Source organism: Sturnus vulgaris, chromosome 2, assembly GCF_052056855.1.
Source record: "Sturnus vulgaris isolate bStuVul1 chromosome 2, bStuVul1.hap1, whole genome shotgun sequence".
Taxonomy (NCBI): Eukaryota; Metazoa; Chordata; class Aves; order Passeriformes; family Sturnidae; genus Sturnus; species Sturnus vulgaris.
This window is the reverse complement of record NC_142244.1, coordinates 3723295-3747168: the sequence shown is the minus strand read 5'-3', so window position 1 is coordinate 3747168 and position 23874 is coordinate 3723295. Positions and strand designations below refer to the sequence as shown.

The 23874-nt window shown below is 39.6% G+C and overlaps 1 protein-coding gene across 3 annotated transcripts in view; it reads right to left on the bottom strand.

The window, feature by feature from the left end:
• Window positions 1–10369: 10369 nt before the first annotated feature.
• Window positions 10370–23874, bottom strand: part of NECTIN3 (nectin cell adhesion molecule 3) — a 67930-nt gene continuing 54425 nt past the window's right edge. Inside the window, exons 8-9 of one of the 3 annotated variants that reach the window (XR_015799581.1) lie at window positions 14506–16152; window positions 10370–11973 (exon numbers count right to left, since the gene is read on the bottom strand). Coding sequence is in view for 2 of the 3 variants with exons in the window: in XM_088156840.1 (XP_088012966.1) it covers window positions 19703–19879; window positions 20366–20428 (240 nt within the window). In the remaining variant the exon portion in view is untranslated. Of the gene's footprint in view, window positions 11974–14505; window positions 16153–16880; window positions 19880–20365; window positions 20429–23874 lie in introns of those variants that run through there. The other 2 variants (XM_088156840.1, XM_088156844.1) reach the window with 2 other exon arrangements.

Sequence of the window (23874 nt, the reverse complement as noted above, 5' to 3'; positions counted from 1 at the left end):
CTTTTCAGCTTTAGGTGAATATATGGCATTAAATTTTAGTGGTTATAGTGTTCAGATTGAACATGTCTAATCCATCCAAACAGGAGGCTACTGCCAAAGGGGTGGTCTGGCTACCCAAATGTGCCTCGTGCTGCCTAAATATTCACAGTTTCCCATTGACTGGATTGAACAGTCAGGTGGCTGCAGTGCAAACCTTTGATCCAGCCAGAAAAATAACACCTCCCTGAAGCACTCATGATTAGATTGGAGTGAGCTCAGCTGTCAGTTTCCTGACAAGCTGACAAGATGAATGTTGGATTTGATGCCCAGTGCAAGGAAGCAGCTGAGAGATTGGTACAGCCTCTTGCAAAAATCAGTCACTACACAGCGGAGTTGAAACTACTGTCTCGTGTTGTGGCAAGTCACAACATGGAGAGGCAGTGGGAGGGAGCAGGCAAAACAAGAGGATGAGCAAATCTTGGTGAGCTGCTTAGTACAGGCAGAAATGAACCTGCTTGGTAAAAACATTTCTCAGAGGTTGGTCTTTGCTGAAGGTGCAGCAAGGCAAGTAAAATGAGAAACCAGAAAACTCCATGGGCAAAGCTGCTCTTTCTCAGCAACTTTTACTCCACAGTTCCTTTGGCCTAAGCAATTTAAATGAAATAAAAACATTGGAGAATACACCTACATCTTCAGTATTGCCATGGAGTAGATCACAATTGCACTTGATGTGTCAGAAATTCTAAATCAGAGGAAACGTCAGCATTTTTAAAATGAAAAAATAGCAACTTCTGAATCACACAGTCAAGTGAAATGGGGTATCTTCTCATAAATTTCAGAATTTTGAAACAGGACGGATATTCTCCTAGGTGAGCATCAGAACTGAGAAGACATCACTTGATCACAGAGACAAATACCCCAGTGCTTCAGATTCAAGCTTATTCACACTCCACCTAAGTAACTTTATCTTCTCCATTGAAAAGCTTTTTTTGCTTTTCATGAAAAGAGGTGAGGAGAGATTGATTATAACTGAATTAAAGATGACACTTGACAATGAAAATTATGTCAAGAACTAAAAGAAATCACCTGTTAACAGGGAAAAGAAACCCCACTACATCTGTACCTTAACATCTTAATGACTTCACCTGCTCCTTAAAGAATTTCTTTCTGCTAATACAAAGTAGCCCAGGACTCTCTTCAGCTTTTCTTGCCTGCTGGTACAAATGTACTCTGTGCAGAGAACAGTCTTTGGAAAACATATATGGTGGAAGGTCAGATCTAAACATTCTGGAGGACTTCCAGTTCCTGAGGAAGGTTTTTATGAGCCTGCTAGCTGCTTGAACTGCCTTGAGGCATGGTGTGACACAGGACAGGAGAGGGTAGGTCTTCAGAGATCACTCTGGTGTGTGGCAAGACAGTGAAGAACTCGTTTTAGCCTCTGGAATTCAGTGTGATGCAAACCCCTCAGTCTTATCAGGCAAGACAACCACAGTGACTGTTACCTGTTTTTGTTACTGTTTTATCATGTGGCACTGTATGACTTTTGAATTCAGCATTTCTATGGCTGTTCTCTATAAGGAGCTCACCTAGGGCACCTAATTCCCAGCTTTGAATCCAACAGAGCTGTTCTGGCAGCACAAAGGCTGTATTAGCCTCTAAGTAAGTGCTTTCCAACGTGACCTTGGTTGGAACTCCTATTTATTTATTTCACAGTCAATGGAAATACTCTATACTACCAATTCCGTTTAGTACAGGTGCAACTTTGCTTTCCTCATTCCTCTAATCTATGCATATCCATTTCTATGCTAATTTGACTTTTCACTGTTCCTTAACCACAAGCAGCAGCCTCTCATAAATTTCTTGTTCAGTTATTTACTCATCTGCATTCAAATGTTGTCTTGTGACCAGAGTATCCTTAAAGTGTTTCAATGACTACTAGTTTTTCCATTCTTTTACAAGCACTACCCTTCTCAGAGTTATCCCAGGAAGGGATAATGTATGAACTCATTGCTACAGAGGATAAGGAGGAGGAATCCTATGCAAATGCACTTCCATTCAGCCCTACTGCAATTACTAGGCAAAATGAGCAGATAACTATGAGAAAGGCATCTACTGTTCTTTTTTTTTAATGTAAAAACATTTTTTTAGAAGTAACATGACCTCCAGGTAGGGAGGTCTGCTGAAAATGCCTGCTCTCTTAGCCTTTCTTCACTACAAATGAGCTAGTTTTCCAAACACTGGTATGACAGGTGGTCCTGAGAAAGCACCATTTGCTTCACCAGTTCAAACCATTGGTTAATCCATCCCAGAAACTTCACTGTAACAACAGCCAGCTCCTCCTGCTGCAGACACATGCAAAACAGAGCAGGTTTGCCACCTGATGTCAACCAGTCCTCATGCACTCCCTCCTGGAATCACAGCAGCAGCCTCACAGTGTCCACATGCCAGCCCTGCCCTCCCTGCTGAACGTACTCCCCCAAAATCAATTCTATATTCTAATCAAGGCACAGAGGTGTCAGGCAGGAGGAATCCTCCTCCCTGCATTCCAAGGTCACCCTTCTCCATGTGCCTTGAGCCAACACCAACCCACAGCACCCAGCTGCCCTCCTTGCCCGGCCAGGCAACCCCTAATTGCAGAAGGGGGGCAGGAAACACTGCCAAGCCCCCTCATTAGTGCACTGCTTTCCTCCTTAGAGCCACCAGAGAACTGGGACAGGCCAGCACTGTTTGCAATGGCACACGCAGCTGGAACTCAGACAGACCTCATTAGGCATGGACAAATCCGCCTTTAGAGCTGAAAGTGAAGCTCAAACCCTGAAGCAGCTGCAGAAACGCATCTTCAGACACTGGGCAAATTCTCAGTTCACCCAGTATTTTAAAGAGCCTTACAAGCATCCTACTCAACATGCCATGGCACTGTGAAGGATTTCTTGTGGACCTCTAGATTAGTTGAAACTTTCTTTATTATTCAGTAAAAGGTCCAGATAATGGCTTTCCAGATTCTGCCACTGTAATTACAGATTGACATTGTTGACTGAGGTGCAGGAGGAGACATGAATGGGACATAACCAGACCAAGACAAGCATGATACGTGCCACTTTAGGTTTATATCCAGAAAGGACTCATCCCTGCATTCTTCTAAAAAACCTCAGTCTTCACTTCAGAGGCATTTCTGGACATTAGGTAAAGAAATGCTCCCTGCCCCTTTCTGCAGTGACTGAGGAGCCTGCATGTTCTGAGCTGCAGAGTACAACACTGAAAGGGCATCCCAGCTTCCATCTGACACACCAGCCCATTGCTGTTTTTGGCATCTTTCATTTTCCTCTTCCCACAGCCATTGCAAAGGCAGGTTCCCTCCCATGCTTAACCTGCTTTCCTTAACAACTAAAAATTCCTTTTCAAATTGCAAGCCACTTGATATTTTACCTCTTTCTCCAGCTGCTTGACATTCTTAATGTGCCCTTGATATGAGACTGATCAATGTCTTCATGTTAGCAAGATTTAAAATAACACTTCTATTTAAACCTGTTATATTCTGCTCCTTAATAATGCTCTTCAGCAAGCAGCTTAGGACAGCAGAGACAAGGCTAAGGACTTTGCTAGACAAAAATAAAATGGTAAGCAAGGAAAAAAGAGAGGGAGAACAGTGATGTAGAAATCCCACAGCTATCAGAAAGTTCCTTGCATCAGAGTATCATGTTTTTACCAATAATAAAATGTCAAAGAAAGGAAGAAAAATAATGTATCTTCAGTTTGTGCTCCAAATGTGCATAAAAGAATCTTTTCTTCATTTTCCTGTACTCACATCTGTAGAAATGAAGGTAGAAATCAGATCTATTCACTCATAACTAGCTGAGCATCCACATTCTTGGTTACACATCCATCAGTGCCTAAATTTTCATATCATAGTTGATTAGCCAGCACTACATTATGTTGAAGGAAATACTGCTTCCCTGAAAATGGCTATTTGAATTTAATGGAAACTGTTTTATATCCCAGGAGTATTATCACTATTGCAGTCAGATTTCTGCAATTAATTAGTTCATCGTCTGCCCTTGATGATGAGGAGGTGCTTCTCCATGGCAACATTGATTTGTGAAGTTTAGTTTCAGAAAGAGAAGAAACCCACAAACCCTCAGATTTCAGCTCCACCAGCAGCGAGGGCGCTCAGGCTGCAAATCCTCTGAGACAGGAGCTGCTTATCCAGCTTGTGCTGTGCTTCAGTGCTTGGCAGCCTCAGCACTGCCCAGTGCCTCGCTGGCCCTCTGCTAGGGGCTTGCAGCTCATTAGTGTTGACTCATTATTTCAGACATGTGAGAAAGCCAGCCAACAGGAAGGGACAGAACATATTGGCTTCCATCCTCATCTAAGCAGCTGAGCTACTGGGGAAGGGCCATTTATTTCTTGCTCCTGTACGGGAGGACTGGTTTTAAAACATTCCCAATTGTTTGGCTTGACCACGCCTCCGATATCTAATACTTTACACTAATAATAAGAAATAGCACCTAAGCTTTAGTTTTCTATGTTGGAAGATCTTAAGACAGTCTGTACATTTGGTGAAACACACTCAAGACACCTAATAACTTTTCCAGCAATTAAATCCTCTGAGTTGTAGAACTCAGAAGCTTAGCAGACATCAAAGCTGCCACAAAGCATTAAACTCACATAGCAAAAATCAGACTGACCATGACTCTACCTGGGTTGTAAAGAGTTATGGATGTTGAAAAAGTCAAAAGTTGCAAATACTTCCTCATTACTTCAATAAATTGGGGAACTACTGCTATTTTGTAAGAAGATACTTACTAATTCTCCTGAGGTTTTGTAATATGAGAATACATACTATGGAGCCGAAAAAGCCAATCCCAAATTTTCATTTTCCATACAACTCCATTGTATGTGGTTGCTAAACTTCAGGATTAGTAATGGCTACTCTGTTCTAGTCTGGCTCTGAACATCCCCTACTGAAGATTTTCTGTTTTGAAAAATTAACTGGAGCAGAGACAAAAGCTTTGCTTTCTGCCCACCAAGTAGCTTAAATGAGGGTGGTTAAATCCTCTTGCCTTTATAGGAAACAGCCCATTATTTGTACAAAATAACAGATTCCCACCAGAAGAAACCTTCCCATTTCAAGAGTGCTCCTTGCAGCTCCTCTCCTGCCCCTGTCAGGTGGAGCCACAGGAACCTCACAGTCCCTGGAAGCACTGGCTAACCCCTGGATCTTCACTGGATATACCACTACTGTGAAAAATGCTGGGGATGCACTGTTCCGAGTGAGTTAAGCCACACTGCTTCAGATCCTGCTGCACACTCTTGAAGTAGAGTCTCCTCCAAAGGCACCTTTGCTGTTAGAACCACCAGCTTCCCATCTCCATTGTTGGTGAATAAAGCATCTATGTAGAACTATGATCTATTCCAAATACAAAACCATCCAGGCTCTAAAAGCAGCACAAATCACTGTGTAAGCCCCTGGCAGCAGGTGCCCTGCAGGCCACAGAAGTTTGGGTGGGGGCAAAACCAGTCAATTCCAGAACCAGCAGATTTCCAGGCAGCGACAGGATCAAGGTCCAGAGAGCTCACAGCACTAATTGGTAGGATTTCAAGTGCACTACAACCCTGCTCTGCAGGACTTCCTGGCCACTCTGATGGAATTAATTTCATCCTAATGCCTCATTGTTCATATTATGTATCCTCCTCCTGGAAATATAGCATTTCAAATAGTTAAAGCCAGGTTAATTACTCTGTCAGCCACTGGGAACACTTACAATGCCACCACATGTTGCAATGGAACCCCATGCAGCTAAGAACCTCATACTGTTTCCCATGTGTCTGGATGGGAAAAAAAATCCCCCACCATCTTCTGCATTTTAATAAATAACACTAGCTAAAGCATGGGTGCTATGTGTGAGATTTGATGGGATATCTGGTATGAGATTCAAAAAAACAAAGTTATAAGTGCTCACAACAAAGCAGGCCAGCCAAAGGCTCAGGAACTCTTTGTCTTTTAGGGTGTTACATGTAATAGTCTGGCATTGCCAACAGACAGCTGAACTTCCTTAACCCAGCCCTGCAAAGGGCAAGGGAGAAATACAGCTACAGCAGCCATAACACCAGGAAGGAAGAACTCAATCTGAAGAAGACTCATTGTAAGAGCAAATAGTATGGATTCACCAAATATACCTGTAAGCTGGAAATTAGGGTTTCCCAGCCAGCAGAGCTGTCACATGTTTAAACAGCCTTCCACAAAACAACAGCTTTACACATGAAGCAATGCCAGTCAGCGAAAGTGAATATACGAGCAACTAGAAGTGACAGCAGGGAAGCTTACTTTCACAGCCTGAGATATTCTTCTAGTCTTAGTTTTAAGTTCTTAAGTACTCCATATGTCCCAGCAGATTTACTGGGACATTTTTCACATACCTCCCCCAGACACCAATGTCTCAGAGCTCAAGCATTTAACAACAGGGAAGCAGTTCACTCTCTAGGCTTTTGATCTACCCATCATCCAAACCACAGAGATGAAAGCATTTCTGCTCTCTGGGAAGCACAGCTACTACTTACTTAGGATTTCTACAGATGAAATATCTGGAACTACACAAAAAATTTCAAAGTCACAGTAAGCACTTTGTAAGGTTGGAGAGGTACATAGTGCAATATCTGTTACACCCAAAGCAACAAGTAGCCTGTGTTCTCTCTGATTTCTTTTATAACTTGGGCAATTCAGCAGGCATGCTTTCATTTCGCTGTCAGCTCAGACAGCATTTGTCCCCAGGTTCATAAATGTTACCTAAGTGAGTTTCCAACAGAAGTCTGCCAGCATGTTTAACTAGCAATCTAAAACTAATCCTCGTCCCTCTTTCTCCGTTCACATCATTCAGAAGCTTGTTTGCACTGTCACTTTCAGGCAGCCTTAGTAAAGTCTGGGAACAGCCATCTTCCACTGCTAGCATTACAATTGGGATGAGCATGCCTCCTTAGACTGAGCCACTCACCCAAAGGAGCAAACTGCTGCACCTTTTACTCTTTCCTTGCTGGTCAAAACTCATGTTTTCAGAAACTGCAGAATGGATCAACAGTTAAGAAGAGAATAAAATCACACTTTAAAATTCTACACTTTTGTAGTGGGCCATTTCTCTCCCTTGACATAATTATTTATGATACAACACAGTTTGTTCCCCAACTCCATCATGCTGCTTTAAGGGGTTCTTTCCTGGGACTCGGGGTGTGTATATACCACATTGCTATTTGTTGTTTTCTTTTTTTTTTTTTTTACTAGACTTTACATGCACAAAGAGGTACATCAGTCTTTCTTTTGAGAAATAGTGAGCCATGTCTTTTTCCACTCATAACCCTTGGTCTTCCTTTTCCATAAAGCCTGAATCTGGGTGTTGCACTCACTCTGAGAGCAAAATCCACCGTGATTTAACCTAAATCAGATTATATCCAAATTCTGCCAACAGTTAAGGATACATACAGGACAGCAGAATTCCTTGAATAAAGTTGCTTTGCCTTTCAGGGGCCTCCACCTTCCAGTTCTGAGCACAATAAATAGGCAGATTCGGGGATATTGTGAAATACGATTTTATTGTACAAGGAGTTTAATAAGCCTACAAGTTAGAGACAGCTTCCTGAACACTGGGAAAAGTTGGGTAGAATGTCTAAGTTACAAATTAATTACCCAAGATGTGTGAGAAAGATAAAAGACCAGTTATACTCTTCAATACATATATTTACTAGAAGCTATCCCTGTTATGAAACTACATGTTGCAATAAGCCAAGTTAGGTGATCACTTTTTAAAGTAATTCTGTCCTTACGACAGAATTATGAAGAAATAGGGGCAATAAATGACATCACTGCTCCTTTTTCTATCTACAAATAATGACTTATTTTAATTGTTTTGAAATATAATCTTCAGAGCAAGTCTCTGGAGATTTTAAAGTAATATTAAAGGCACTATAAGAGACCAAGTTTTTAGTGCAGCTACATCTACCACAACTGCTGGGTTGCTGATAACCTTTGATTCATTACCATGGCAGCAAAGAGTGAACCATGCTCCTGCAGTGGTGACAAATAAACCACAAACCCACAGTGTGACCAAACACACACTAAAAAATTTCCCTTTATAAGAAAGTCAACATTTTTATCAATGTTGAATTCACTGACCACTACCCATCAAAACTATTGCACACAGGACACTTGTATCAAACCAGGTGTACGGCAGGATTCAATTCCTCAGTTATGGAAGCTCAGGTTGATCCATACAATAAAACATGCAGGAACTGGGAAAGCAAGTGTTAACCTCTGCAGGAAAACATCTGGGTGTGCTGGTGAACTCCACCTTGCAGCAGTGTGCCCTGGTCAGCAGGCCAAGGGAAAAGGCCAGTTCCACCCTCTGTTTGTGAAGCCCCTCGTGGATCACTCTATCTTGGCCCTTCCAATACAAGACAGAAATTGGCAAATCTCTTGTAGTGACTATGGGTGACAAAAACCCCCAGACTTCCAAAGTGAAGCAAGCATACAGTTGAAGCTAAAGTAGGACACTTTTTTTTTTTTTTTCAGAAAACCTTCTCCTCATTTGTAAATTCACACATCAGTTCAGTATTGGTAGGCTATTCTGGCACCATATATGATTCTATCCGGGAAGACCATCCCACCAGTTTCTGCTGTGTTCACTAAGATGATCATAATTATATTTTAAGCAATTCCTTAAGCACTCAGGGCATCTTTAGTCATTTGGAACTGCAAGCAACTGCAAAAGCAGTAGTGCCTTAATTGCACTCATGCTCCATATGGTTTAGCTTCAAAGGCAGAGGAGCAGCCTGCCAGGGCTGACAGCTCATCCTGGCACTCAGCAGGGACGTGTGGGGTGCACAGGGCACATTCAGTGTGGCTCACACTGGTGACACACTAACCGAAATCACCTGCTATGCCATCAGCTTCAGACAGAGCCATTGTGCTGTCTCACAGCTTCTATACCTGTGACACACCACATCACAGAGAGGAGCACATTTCTGGGCACAAACAGCCCCTTGCAGTACCATTTGCAGTTGCTGAAGATGTCTCATCCTGATGTAAAAGGATTTTCTTTCTTCAGTTCCTTCTTGCATCCCAAGGTGCACTCACACAAACAGGAAGATGTGGCATTATCAACAAATATGCAATTAAAGGGAGATCGATTCTTTGGCTAGACTGTAACTTTCATTTACCAGGAAAAAACCTAAGGAAAATTTCAGAAAAAAACCCCCTTAATTATTAGGAAATATTATAGTTAAATAAATTTCTGAGACACATCTATTAAGGGCAAAGAGACATGAGTGATGGAGGATATTGATGAAGAACACAAACTTGGTACAGCACAGAAATAAACCTAAAACTTACTTGTGTTGCAGGATTTTTTTTTCCTGGTAATCTGATATGCAGAATTTGCAGAAGACTGCAAAATGCAACTGGGTTTCACTTCACAATAAAACCATGCACCTTCAGATTTCACAAAGGCTGAATGGAAGTGTAGGATCTCTTGAGAAAAATTTCAGTATCAGCTTAAATTAGAATTTCATCTATTTTTTTTTCCAAGATTTGCAATTTGGGAAACAAAGAAGTGTTTCAGTTTCGTCTAAGCAACTTCACTGTACATGCAGTGATCTCTCAAATAGGAAAAAGCTGGAAAAAGCTATTTTTCAAAAGAGAAAATTCACTTGAAGGGGCACAGCAGCATTGTATCACGAGGGTCACAACACTTTATATTCCTCTGTATCTTCCAGCTGATTGCACAAATGTTAAGCTGCACAATAATTACTCCAGGCAATCACAGACCTAATGAGGGCAGCAGCACTGACCACCTACCTGGCACTAACCATCAGCTTTTTTTGGTAACTGACTGAACGGGCCTAAGGGGAAACACAATCACTTTGTCCTGACATTTATTGTTTTAATTGAAGAGACATAAAACCTATTATAGGCAGCCCCATGTGTTCACTGAACATATTTCGTGAACAAGAAGCATTTCAATAACAGCAGAGCAATTCATAGAGGGAAACAGACAAAAAGGTACCTTTGATACTTTTTATCTAAACAAAAGACTTCGGTTTGGGCACTCACCCAAGGCAGGGGAGACCCAAACAGCAGGACAAGCAGCTCACCTGTATTAATGTACCAATGGCTCGGAGTTAAATACATTTCACACCTAGGCTGAACTCCATCTTTATCCCTTCACCAGCTGACTTCAAATGGCAGCTTTCTGGAATTTCAGCCTTACAGAAGAGCTGGCCCTGCTAGCCTGAGTCTGTGTAAATATTCAAAATGCTTCAAGTCTTCTGCATTTACAAAACCAGCATGTATTTATTCTGGTATTAGAGCCAAATGTGCATGAAAAAAAATATTGGAGACACGACATTATTCTTTTACTTTATTTATAGGAACATTCCTTTTTGAAGACAGTTATTTGACAGTTTTCAAAGTATTCAAGAACATTTCTAATGAAGAGAGCCTGATTATATTTTAATTATTTCCTGTTGCTAATCAGGGTGAGATACAAGCTCTTAATACACGGAAACTATCTTGAGATAGGGTGAGTGCTATCCAGATGCACAGTAGTCCTCAACAATCACTATTCCCTTCAGCCTTATTTGTTTAGTGCTCCAGTAAACAAGTGGGACTTCAGTGGCAGCCCTTAAAATGGCCTTATGGCACTTGGGCGGTAGCATATATCAGCATTCAATTTGGTAATGTTTTTTTACATAGGCTTCCCCCCCGCCCCATCTCTTCAGTTTCATCTTCAAAAGTGTCAGGTAAGTAAGTCTAAATTAACAGTAATTCAAAACAAATACACCTGCTAAATGCACAGGCTTACACAAAATACAAAGCTCAGTAAAAAGATTTCAGATTCTAAGTCACAAAGGGAAGGGGACAGGTTATTCAAAAGCACTGAACAGAGGGGTCTAGTTTAGAACTTTTTATGTCAGTCAAGCATGGACAACAATGACTTTATATTTCAAAACTAAGTTTCCATCTCCAAGTAGACAAAGCAATACATAGTTAAATGCAGAGGAGCAGCAAGCCTATCTTTGTAAGAGGAAGTAGCTAATAGGCTTCAGAAGAAATATGAAAAATGCATAGAATTCCTAGAGAATTCCAAAAATCCAGTTAAAAAAGCCAGCAAACATTTGTTGTTGGAGTGTGCTATTATTGATACAATTAAACTTGTAAGAAATGCCAAGATGGAGTTTGTGAGACAGGGACCAGACGGTTTCCTGAACTGCATCAATCAACATGCATCTCATCACACACATATTGTGTGTAGGAAGCTTACAATAATTTTCTTCTGCTTATTTCCCTGAATCTTAAAAAAACACCAAAAGAAAAAAAAAAAACCAAACCAAAAAAGTATTACTGTGTGAGACCAATGAATTTTTTTTTTGCATAAGCAGCAACTTGGCCAGCTGGAGTTAGGGGAAGTTCAATGTAATTTAAAAACTTTTCCTCCCAGTTTTTTGCAAGGTTTGGCATCTCTACAGCTCGGCACATAATGGTAATTGCCCAGCTTGTCTTTTGTCTAAACTATCAGCGAGCTCCCTTATAAACTGCTTAAGCATAGTCCTTAATGGGCTCATTTCAGATTCAAGTTTACTTGCATATCACCTCAGTGGGTTCTTTTTCCCCTCTTTACTGAATCAGGAACTGGAAGACATGAATTGGGATCAAATTAAGATGCCACCTGCCTATGAACATTATGCTGTGAGCTGTAATCAAATGTTAAGAGCAGAAAAAAAGCACTACGACCTCTATGACTCTGTGGAGTTTCCTAAGGAAGCTCTTCCTTTTAATGTAGATCAGGACTGTTTCAGACAGTACTTGTCAAATGGTGCTGGGGTAGGTCCGAAGCAGCTCCAAACATTTCAGGGCATCCTTTAGCCTGCTACTACATAATCATACCGTGGTCTGCTGTAGTTTGTCTAGGTCACCACCTCAGAAGCTCACCAACATCAGCTCCTTTAACCCTAGAACATTAGTAATGAAAAAAAAGTAAATGTGTCAGCAGAGGGGATGGGGCAAGGGGAGGGAGAAAGCAGACCAGAGTTAAATCCAATTCAAGTGAAGCTGAATTGCAGAAGTCCTTCTTCGAGGTTCCCAGGTGCAGTGAGCACATGCAGCATTCAGGCATCTCCATTGTGCATCTCCAGCTTTGTCTTTAGACACAAAAGGCTGATGGCTTTTCCAGGCAAAGGAAAAAAGCTTGCAAAGCTCTGAATCGTCTTCTGGTATTCTTGCAAGACGAAGACTTGTCTGAAAGCTGAAGCTTCCATTACAGGAGAAACCAATGCCACTACTTGCTGTGACTAATCAGTTGTAGTTGAAGTTGTTTTCCACTTTCAGCTGACCCTTTGTATTCTGGGGTGTTGACAGGAGCTTCTTCCACCCCCCCTCCCTCAGCATTCTTTAAAGTAATAGATTTTCTTAGTTAACTCGATTTTCTTCAGTTAAAAAGACTGAATTATTTCCCAATACAGTAACTCAAACTACTTACTGTATAATCAATGGTCTTAGATACGAGTATCCACTGGGCATTTTATTTCACATAGATACCCATGAGGTCAATTACACTTGCTCTGCAAATCATGCACTTGAGTGTGATCAGTGACACTAGAAATTCAATTATCTTTGGCTTTCTAGATGAATCTTTGGATGGACTGGGGCACAGCTATGTGGCTAATTAATCTGTATACAGATCCCATGTTAAGCAGATGGTGAAACTCAAATGTGATTTTATAGCAACACATTTGAAAGTGACAATTATAAATCTCTCACTTTGTCTCCAAACTGGCTTCGGGATAACCTACTATAACCTGCAACAATCAGCTAAGTAGAATGAACATCCAAATTAACCAGATTCTTCCTGCTATTAGGACACATCCAAAATTGAGGAGCTTTCTAGACAGTGGTTACCTTTGGGTCACTTAAAATTGTTTCAGAAAACAGAGTCACTGCTTTGACAGAGAAAAATCTTTTTCTGTTTGTTTGCTGATTCCTAGCCCTACTATTACGTTAATTATTATACTATACTTTACTATGCTTTATTATCACCAGCTATCCTGTCTCAAGAAGGCGACAGGCAAATAGTCTAAATGTCACCTTCCTGTATAAGCAGGAACTGTTTCCTCCAAGCTCCATTCCATGTTTGTGTATTTTTTTTTTTTTGCTTACTCTACTTCACATATCACCTGAAAGTCAAGTAATTCAACCATTTGCAATGTCACATGATTGTCATTTGTGCAGCTATAATGAGAATATCTGAGGTTAACAGGTTTTCCCTTTTCCACTTTGAAAATTTCTTGGAGTTAAACATAGACACGCCACATCTCTCAAGCTGTTACAGAACAGGAAAGAAGAGAAAAAGAATTCAGCAGCACTGAATCTCAACCATTTCCATATGGATTTGAAAATTAACTAACTGCCCCAAGAAGCCAGAGCAGAAAGGTAAGAGACAAATATGGAACAAAATAGAACCTACTCTGCATCTTAGAACTTTAGGTCTTTTCTTCTTAATAAAGCCCTAACTAGGTGTATTAGTGAGAAATAATTTAGCTGAGAATGTAAAAAGAATAGAAGTTCTAGGAAAGAGACTGCTACCTCTCCCAGCTGGAAAAAAGAGAGATATGACATGACTGAAAAAAGAAAAAACCCTAAGGACATAGAAGGAGCAAAGGTATAGGGAAGGGATAGGAGACAGACAACCTCCCGTATTAAGAGAAACAAGCTGGCATTTTTAAGACGCCTGACAACTTTTCAACGTGAAATACTTTCATTACTAATCCTCAATGGAATTGAATGAAACACTGTGAAAGAACAGAGGCAAGAAGAACTTGCAAGTTCTGTTTTATACCACTGAGTGTACAAAGTCAGAGGACACCACGGGCTTTGCTGGCCCGTGTAACAAGTAACACTCCCACAGTGTGATATTCTGGAAAACCATATTTCTGTCCACACAAATCTTGGTAATGACCACACCAATTCTAGAAAATTAGAGACCACTCAATTTTGTTTTATGCAGTAGATACATCTATGTCATATAACTTAATGTGTGAAGTCCACCCAGGAAGAATTCAGGACAGGGGGAAGTGTTAAGCAGATGGCTTGATTTTTTAATTAAAGTTAGTGGGACTTTTAAGAACCAATCTTTTAGTAGTCAGTTTTAAAATTTCTTTAAGAACCAACACAAAACACATCCAAATAGGTGAGACGTTTTGCCTTGCCCAATATTTAGTTTTTTTTGTCACTAATGCAAGGTCATTAGCAGTATTTATGGCCACAGGAAATTAATCCAGATGAAAGTAAGCAATGCACTGAGATGTCACATACATTGCTAACACTGCACTCTGAAATGTGTTCCTTCCCCTGGCCACCTCTTAAGCCTTTTGTCCATTTGCTTAGCCTAGCTAGATAAACCAATCTCAATTTGATGCTATCCAGCAATCTGAATCTCAAAGCTAATATAAAGACATTTTATTTGCCCATAGCCATTTCTCTCTTACCTCTCAATTCACATCAGAGAAGCAAAGAACTTTGTTAGCTGTGGGATTAAAGTCAGGCTCCTTCAGTTTCTGTGCTTAATAGGAACAATCATGCCAGTGGCTGAAGTCTCATCCTAAAAGAGCCAGGTTAGTTAAATGTAAGACAGAAATCCAACTACTCTACTTGACAACGAATTAAGCTTTTGCCACAAATAGTGCCTGAAAGCAATTATTCCCAAATTATGACGGCAGTTCAGAAAAGTCATGCACATCTCTGAATTCTTTTTCTTGTGAGTACAAAACACTGTGGTGACAGTAGAGACCACACCTGGACAGCCATCTGCCTCTCCACTGACCAGCCAGGAGGCAACTGGCAGGGCTGTAGCATTTTCTGTGGGTACTGCTGCACTGCACACAACCTCCTGCTCATACAGCCATACATCAGCAGGGAAAGCGTCATTTTCTGGAGTTTGTGAGAAGCTGAACTGGGTAAACAATACTGGCACAAAATATTTTGCTGTCAAGGAATGGAGCTGTTCAAGCACAGAATATCTGAAGTCATACAGAGGACTGTAACACTTCTGAATAGGACAGGCAAGACGAAGTGTCAGGGAAACTGAACCTGCAGGCACACTTTCCTAAGAACAGGATCTAATGTGGCAACAGTATTAGAAGTAATAATTCAGAGATCCAAGACAGTAATAAACAAATAAACCTAACACTGGGAAAAGGACAAAAAAAAAAAAAAAAGACAGTGGAATCTTTTACAGCATATCTTAAACTTCTTCCTCTGACAATCAGTATTAGAGAAGTTATTGCCTGTAAATCTCTGTAAGATAAGTCTAATTTAACCTAATAAAATTTCAGATTGGAATATAATATATCTGTGGCTAAACTCAGTCAAGTTGAAATGATGTGTTAATATATTTAGCACACTAAGTATTTTGTGTGTAGCCCTGCACTGAAATGCAAATTTATCTCAGTTGATGAGGAAGCTGGAATCTGCTTGATTTCCAACTTGGTCTCAAAATAGGTAAATTCCAATTTACAGTCCTGATTACTAGTCCCACAAAGGGGTAGAAGAGTCACAGTTTGACTTGTAGGCTTTTAAATACAATTTATTTTCTGGTGCCAGTTGAAGGATCTAGATTTAGATATAGCATAAAATCAAAACTAGGATCACAAAACAAGTATAGATAAAATTTAATCGTGGGGTTGTCAGTGCAGATTAAAATGCCTAACACATCCTACTTGGGTTTCTTACACTGTTTGAATAATTACTACTAAGATTGACAATGTATTCTTTGTGCATTTTCAATATAATTCAGCTAAAGGTATTAAGCTCTTCACCAAGAACCATGTCATACCTTTTAATAAATGCAGAAATATTGCATCTTTACCTTCAGTCAGAAAGTCAAACCCAGTCTCCAATACTCTGTACATGTACCACAGGTGGACAAAAAACCCCAGGCCACCTCCCACAGGGCAGACAAGCAGCAAACTACAAAGACATTTCTTTTTTCACCTGGAGCTTTACCAGTCCTTGTCAGCAGCCTCTGAAGTGGCCCAAGTTGTCAAAACAATTTCATCTGCTCTGCAGCTACTTGTTGGTAGAGCAGTCACTCAGCCTTCACACAATACAGTGGTTCAGATAGAGTGGTTTCAGGTCTGTGGCATTAAAAAGTTACTGAATTAAATTTTAATCACCTATATAACAACATAGCACCTGAACTTGTGTCCCTCAGAGGACAAAAGAGTAGCAACATTGCCAGAAAAAAGGCAAAGTTAACAACTCAGAAGGCGAAAAGTTTCCCTTTGCTCTACATGAATTATCACACATTTTTATTGTGCTTTCCTTGAGGTCAATACACAATACTTAAATAATTTGTGACTGAACAGTGGGAGTCCCTTAATAATACCTTGTTAAGCGTTTCCTTACTTTTAGTAGTACAATTTCTTAGTTTCCATTTGTATTGTATCCACAATCATTTTGGACATATTCGAAACATTGCATCTTATACGTTTTATAATCAGACTTGTAGTATTTAGAGATTTAGACTTGTAGTCTTTAGAGATACTGCAGAGAGGATAATTTACATTTACCAGTTCTAGAGATGTGAATTACCAATCTTTCCCTCATTCCCTACCTCCCTCACCAGTGATTCTGGGTGTTCAGTTCACCTAAGTGGAGGATTTTCACACAGTACTATATACTTCCTGTTACGTAAGACAAAAGTTGAAAAGATTTCAGCATGCAACACCACAATATTCCAAAGTGGTATTGTTAGGAATAAAATATGTTCTGCGTATACAACCACAGAAGAAACATACCACCAAAATGCATTTTACCAGACTTTGCATTTTAAGCAATCTTAAATCTAAACAACAGAAGAAAATTTTATATTTTTAATGTTTTTATTCCAGTCAAATTACAAATACAAGCATTTGAAAATGTACAAAAATAAAAAAAGGACATTTTCTACATCTTACAAAAGCATTTCAAACTTACTTCTATATGTACAATCCTTTCGGTGAGAAAGCCTAATCAGCAGACATTTTTTCTGTTCTCTTCTGAGCATTCTATGCCAAATGCCCACCCCCTCAAATGCAGCCACACTTAAAACTAAAAGCAACATTTCAAAAACCTAATACACTAAAGGTCCCTGAACAGATACAAAGAAACCATTTCTCACAGTTAATAAGCCTGTAGGTGATAATATACTTCCCTAAAGACTTTAGGGCAAACTACATACTGATGGGTAGTTTGCAAATCAAACTTTCTGTAGTTTGTTAATATGTAGCTTGGACAACACAGTCGGCTTAAATTTTTATTTAAGCTATTTTTACAAATTATAGTTGATAGCATTCTTCCTTCCCCCAAAATTTTTTACTCTTCCAAAAAAAAAAAAAACCAAAAAAAAAAACCCCAAAAAACCAAAAAAAAAAAAAAAAACCAAGAAAAAGAAAAAAGAGAAGTATCTGCAAATAATTATACAAAGTTTTAAAAAGCAGTAGAAGAGGTCTGAATCCAAAATAATTGTTTTTTGCAAAAGAGATTGAAGTGATCACCTGCTACTAATGAATGCAGCGGAAGCACTGCCACAGCAACAGTTTTGAACCATTTGAACCATGATGTCTATTCAAATATTTTTGGTATCAAGTTTTGCTCAGTAATATTGATCAAATTATCTTAACCAGTATAATTCATCTCAATGTCCTGTCATTCATTTGGCTAAGACACTGTTTTCTTTCAATATTCTGACAGCTGATGCCTTTTGGAGCTGCAGTAATGGAAGGACAGGTGAGGCAGTGCTCATGTGAAGAGGTAGCTACTTAAACTAACACGGAAAAACATTTTTGGGGGACACAAGTCCTTCTTTAGGTCTCAAATACAGCAGGAAACTTTAAAATTAAAAACAGCTGCTCAATTTACAAGAATGTGCCCAGTTCCTAAGAAAAAAGCAAGGTGACAATGCTTCAAACACAGCTCCCAAGAAGCAGCTTCTGTCCAACCTTCCTTTTGCCATTCCTTCAGTTGTCAACTTCAACTACATCATTTACCAGAAAGCTGCTTAGCAAGAGAACAGCTAATACCTACTTCTACAGTGTCCAGAATACAGGCACCCAAGCCATAATCTTCTAGCTGCTACCTGCAACAAGCGAGAGGCATTTAATTTACCTGGCCCTATTGTGGACAGAGATCTCATTAACTTAAGATGAATGCAGGTTGAATACAGGTTTAACAATGGCCCCTGCCTGCAGCACACTCACCCATGCTAGCTTTCAATTCTGCTGCTTCTACAGCCTGACTCTTGCCTCTAAAAAAATCCAAACATCTGCAGAGAAACACACTAATATCCCAGAAGTAATGCTCAGTTCTATACAGTATCTAGTTCAGCATGACACAGCCATTCTTAACATTTTGTCCTTCATGTCATCTGACTGAAAATCATCATTCTGTACTTATGTGCATACATACTTAGAGAATACTCAAGTCTGAGTCTCTGATAAATTTTAGACACAACTCATTTTTCTACTGTCCTAAAATATTTTAAGATGGTCCTATGAGCTCATTTCAGCACTAACACATTATATACATGTTTTTTACTTGCTAAATATTTACTTTTTAGTTCACAGGAAAACTTATTTTTCTAGAAAGATCCTGAGCACATTTTTAAAGCATTACCACAGACACACAAAGATTTATGTGGGATTTATGTGTTAGCACTGGTAACATCAGGACATTCTCCAGCTACTTCACACTGGCTAATATTAAACGATAGTGCTGACAAGCATTTGAAGTTGACTGAAGCTTTTCTTTTCTTGCTAAGACATAAGAACACATCACAGGCAATTTTGTTGCAAACTGAGAAAAAAAACAAGGGATGTATTTATTACCAAGGAAAATAATCTCTGCAGCATCTAAAATAGGAGTCATACTTGGTAAAACAGCTAAATAGCAGTTTAAGAGTAAGATGTAGCTTCACAAAAGACACCCACAGAAAGTTCTGTCTGCCTAGTCATCTACTGCCTTCAGCTAAGTTTCATGTAGACCTAACTGCAAAAGTAAAGCCAGCAACAGGCAGAATCAAGAGACTAAAAAGATTTTGAAGTAAGGCAATTGCTTCTCTTTTAACAAGGTGGGAAAACAGTGTAGTTTATGGACCAGCCAGTCAGTATTTGAGAGGTAGTCTAGTTGTTCATTTGACTGAGAGAGGTAGAGATGGTTGAGAAATCAATAGCTAAGGCCAGTCAAAATCCTATCCCAAGTTTTCTAAGATGGAAAAAATGTCTCAGCCTGAGACTGCTAATGTTACAAGGGATTCAGTTGTCTTGCTCATATTTATTCACTTTTATATGGGTAAGGTTATTGCAAAATATCTAGAAAGAATGCTCCCAGAGATAGCCAGTGAAAAAGCTTAACTACATTTTGGCATGTGCCAATCAATTAATACAGGTTATGAATGTGAAGATGAATAAAGCTAAGTGGCTCTCTTCATTTGGCAGATCAATATTACTACAAGAACACAGACATATCAAAGACTAGAGGCAAGCCTCAAATTCCATGTGGTTTACCTATTTAAAATTCTCCATACAATTTCTTCACACATGAAAAAAACTCCAACTACAATTATTTTAGAGATGAAAGCCAACAAGACATGAGGGTGATATATTCAACAGGTAATAAAAACTTTGTTAAAGGCATCTGGGCACAGAATCATACATAATGTTCCCTTGGATTGATGTAGACTCTTCCAGGTCCTGAGTTTTGTGGGTATCTGTTGCTCCAATTTTTGCAGTAAGATTGCTGATAAACAGGATACATAGGCTGAAGACCCTCTTGTTCCTGTGGCTCTTCAGCCTCACAAGTAAGTTGCCTTCCATTCACAGCTTTCTAAACACACATAAAAAGTAATAAGTTTCACAGTTCATGTATAGAATTCCTATACTTGGTAGAGCTTTAAGCAAAATCAAAGGTACATGATCTCCAAGACAATCCTATGAATAAAGAAACAGGAACTTAAAAATTCCACTAACAGAGTTAACCTTAAATGTTTGTTCCAAATGAAGTTGGACTCTAAAGCTCAATAAATCTAAAGAGCAAATCACCAACTACAAAAATGCCTGTCAACACTCCCCTGCTTTATGTTACTCACCAAGAAATGAATGCTGGAGTGTTAAAGTACTTAAAATAATCAGCAAACTACTATAGGATATTAAAATGCTACTGCCACTTTTCACTTCACCCACACAATGCAACTGTTATTGACCAGGATGGACAATTTTTTTTTCTTCATGAAAACCCACATTCTAAGTTGATTTTATGGAATAAGACGAAATCAAAGCTTCAATCAGGAATTCAAGCCATGTTATTATTTACCATGTGCTGCAAGTTTCCAGCATCTCTCTCTATGTACGGGCTCTGCAAAGCAAAATGTTCTTTCTGAAAGAAGAAAAGTTACAGGGGAAACAAGATTCAACACTGCAGAACAGTTTTCGTTAATACAAAAAAACACCAGTCATCCCAAAATACACTCTGCCTTAGGAAGTGTCTTAACTGAGTATCATTTAGAGTTCTTATTACAATTAAATGGCTGGTGGAAAAAAGATGAGGATCAGTCAGGGTCACCTGTCCCAGCTGTGTTCCCTCTCAATCTTGTGTACACCCCAAGCCCATCTGTTGGCAAGGCAGTACAAGAAGCAGAATGGCTCCTGAGTTATCAACACTGCTTACACAGTTGCACAAACAAACATGGCCCCATACCAGCTACTGCAAAGAAAATTATCTCCATCCCAGCCAAACTGCCAACCCTAAGAGATGAGGTTCAAGATCATCTAAGGAATCTGGAGATGAACAAGTTCATGGGACCTAACGAGATATATCTGCAAGTTCTGAACACACTTGCACAGGAAGTGACTAACTCACTATCCATCCTACATTAGAAGTAGTGGCAGGCCTGTGGTTCCCACTGGGCTGGAAAAGGGCAAATAAGACCCCCATGTCTAAAAACAGAAATTAAGATGACCTGAGAAACTACAGGTCAGTCACACTTCAGTGTCCAGCAAGATGAAGGAGCACATTCTACTGGAAACTATGCTAAGGCATATGGCAAATAAGGAGGTAGTTGGTGACCATCAACATGGTCAAATTGAGCCTGAAAAATTTAGTGACTGTCAATGATCCTATGACAGGATCATAATGTTGGTGGAAAAAGGAAGAGCAACTGATGTCACCTACCTGGACTTGTGCAAAGCATTTGATGCTGTCTCACATGACATCCTTGTCTCTAAACTGAGGAGACACGGATTTGGTGAGTAGACCACTCCGTGGATAAAAACTGACTGGATGGTCACACTCAAAGAGACGGCTCATCAGTGGCTCAAAATCCAAGCAAGGACCAGTGACAAGCGTCATTCCTCAGGGGCCCGTATCAGGACCAGCACTGTTTAACATCTTTTTGGCAACGTGATGGAATCAAAGCACCCTCAGCAAGTTTGCCAATGACACCAAGCTGTGTGGTGTGGTGACACGCTGGAGGCAAAGGGATGGCCTCCAGACGGACCCTGGCAGGCTTGAGAGCTGTGTGAACCTCATGAAGTTCAACAAGGCCAAGAGCAAAGTCCTGCAACTGGGTTGGGGCCATCATAAACACAAACACAGGCTGGGCAGAGAAATGATTGACAGCAGCCTTGAGGAAAAGGACTTGGGAATGTTTGTGGATGAGAAGTTACTACATGCAGAAGCATTGAAATCTCCCTTTTTTCAAATTTATTTTTGTTCTTCACCATTATGGTAGAAGAACTTCATTTGTGAAATGGGCTGTTTCCAAACATCCAATTAATCACCAACTGCCTGAGTTAACAGCTGATCTAAATCACACCAAGTAATGCCACCTAAGAATTATGATTTAGGATTCAGTTTGTACTATGGTATCATCACTCCTAATTAAATTCTTCCTTTATGCCACACTTAGTATAGGACCACAATAGACTAAAGCAATATCTTTGCACAATTGTACATATTTTTTGTTTTGCAGTTCCTTCTTTTCCCAACAGTCTCACAGTGGTAGCAACAACACAAAGTAGCTAGGTTGCTGATCTTTGTGCTAAAGTCCCTCCACAACAAGTATTCATACAGGTAGGTAACATTTGCAGTTGTCATACATCCATATTCTTACCTTCAAGAATTATTTTGAAGAGAACCCAATCAGTAATATTTCATTCTTTATTACCTTTTCCTCCTTCCCCTTAACTTTTTACCTTTCCACATTTGTTTAGATAAAGTTTTGAAGCAATTTTGACTTAAGTTTGAATATGACCCCTAAAAGCAGTGTAAAATTACTTAAAAAATCATCTAATATTTCCTACCTTTCTCCACTCCTCCAACAGTTATTTTTCACCATCTTCACAGGTCTATTTTTCCAACTTTAGTTTGTCAAACTTCTCTTGTAATTCCATTTTAAAGTGTCCCCTCCTGCCCTTAAAGTCAATGTGCTTTTGCTTCTCAAATTGTAAAATGCAGTCTGCATTTCTGAGAATATGTGATTTACCACTTAGCTGGCAGCATTGCTCTTTCCTACCTGAGCTAAGAGCATAAGTTCACCACACAAGGAGACAAAACAACAAAAAAATCTGCTAGCTTGAGAAATTCTACCAACAGTGGATGTGGACACACTAGAAACCATAACAGTCCAGTTGGTTATTCAATTAAAACTGTAAGTCAAAGGAAATAATCTCACATGGCATGAAAAGACAACACCTTTGCTAGATAATGAAATGATACATTTTACAGACACGGAGCAGGTGACAACCAAGATCATCGGATTCTGTCAAACAAAACTGGTGCTGAGCTACACAGTCTGTGTCTTCCTGCACAGAAACAATCTGAGGTTCTGAGGTTCTGTGCTGGGATTCCTAACAGAAGTTTGCACTGTCTAACTATTACATTTTGCAGAGTTTCATAAAACCTCAGTTTTACTCTATGAATTCTCCTTCTTGAACAGTTATTCAACTGGCTAAAACCAATTATCTCACCAAAAACTTAATCTTACTTTTTCCGATCCTTTCCAATTTAGAAATCCCATTACAAAGGCATCCACTAACAAAAAAAGCTTTTGCCTCATTCTAACCCCTATCTGGTGAATTTTTTTTTCCTATTGCAAGGTCCTTTATCAATACAGATGATTTTATGGTTGCACATTTTGTGCTCCCATCCATTCAGTCTTGTTTGTCTAAACAGTTCTTTGGTTTAAGGCAAATGATAAATAATAATGCTTCCTTTTTTCATCAAGGAAGAGATATTCCCACCTGTATGAAAAGCATTGTGAAAAGAACGAGTAGAGTGCAAGAGAGCCATAATCTATAAATGAATCAGTATTATACTAGGTTTAAGAGTTCAGTGGCTGATGTTTTCAAATTTGATTCAGGAACATCATCATTTGGTAAATGGTGTTTGATGCTTTTAATGGTGCTATGACAACTTCACCTTCTTTTTTCCTCTTTTGATCAGTAATACAAATATAACAGTTAAAGAGCTCTGCTTGGTTAAGTAAGTGAGGCATTCTTCCAAGCTGCAAGTCTAAAGTCAGTCTTCTCATGGCCAGACATACCTACTGGGCTGCATTTTCCCTACCCACTCCTACACCTGTTACTACAGAAGAGCCTTATTTAATTCTGAATCCTTCAAAAACTCTGAAGGTTGCACTGCATTGTGCATGCTTCTCTTTCCTTCAGAACTACTTGTCAAGGTAATAATAGCTTCAGTTCTTTCACATTGTCAAAGACTGCCCATCTCAAGCATGTTTAGAGGAAAGCAAAGAAGTTTTTGCATCTTAGTAACATATTGTTTGAAACAGTGAAGCTAACTCCAATGATTCCAAGGACTCCTGG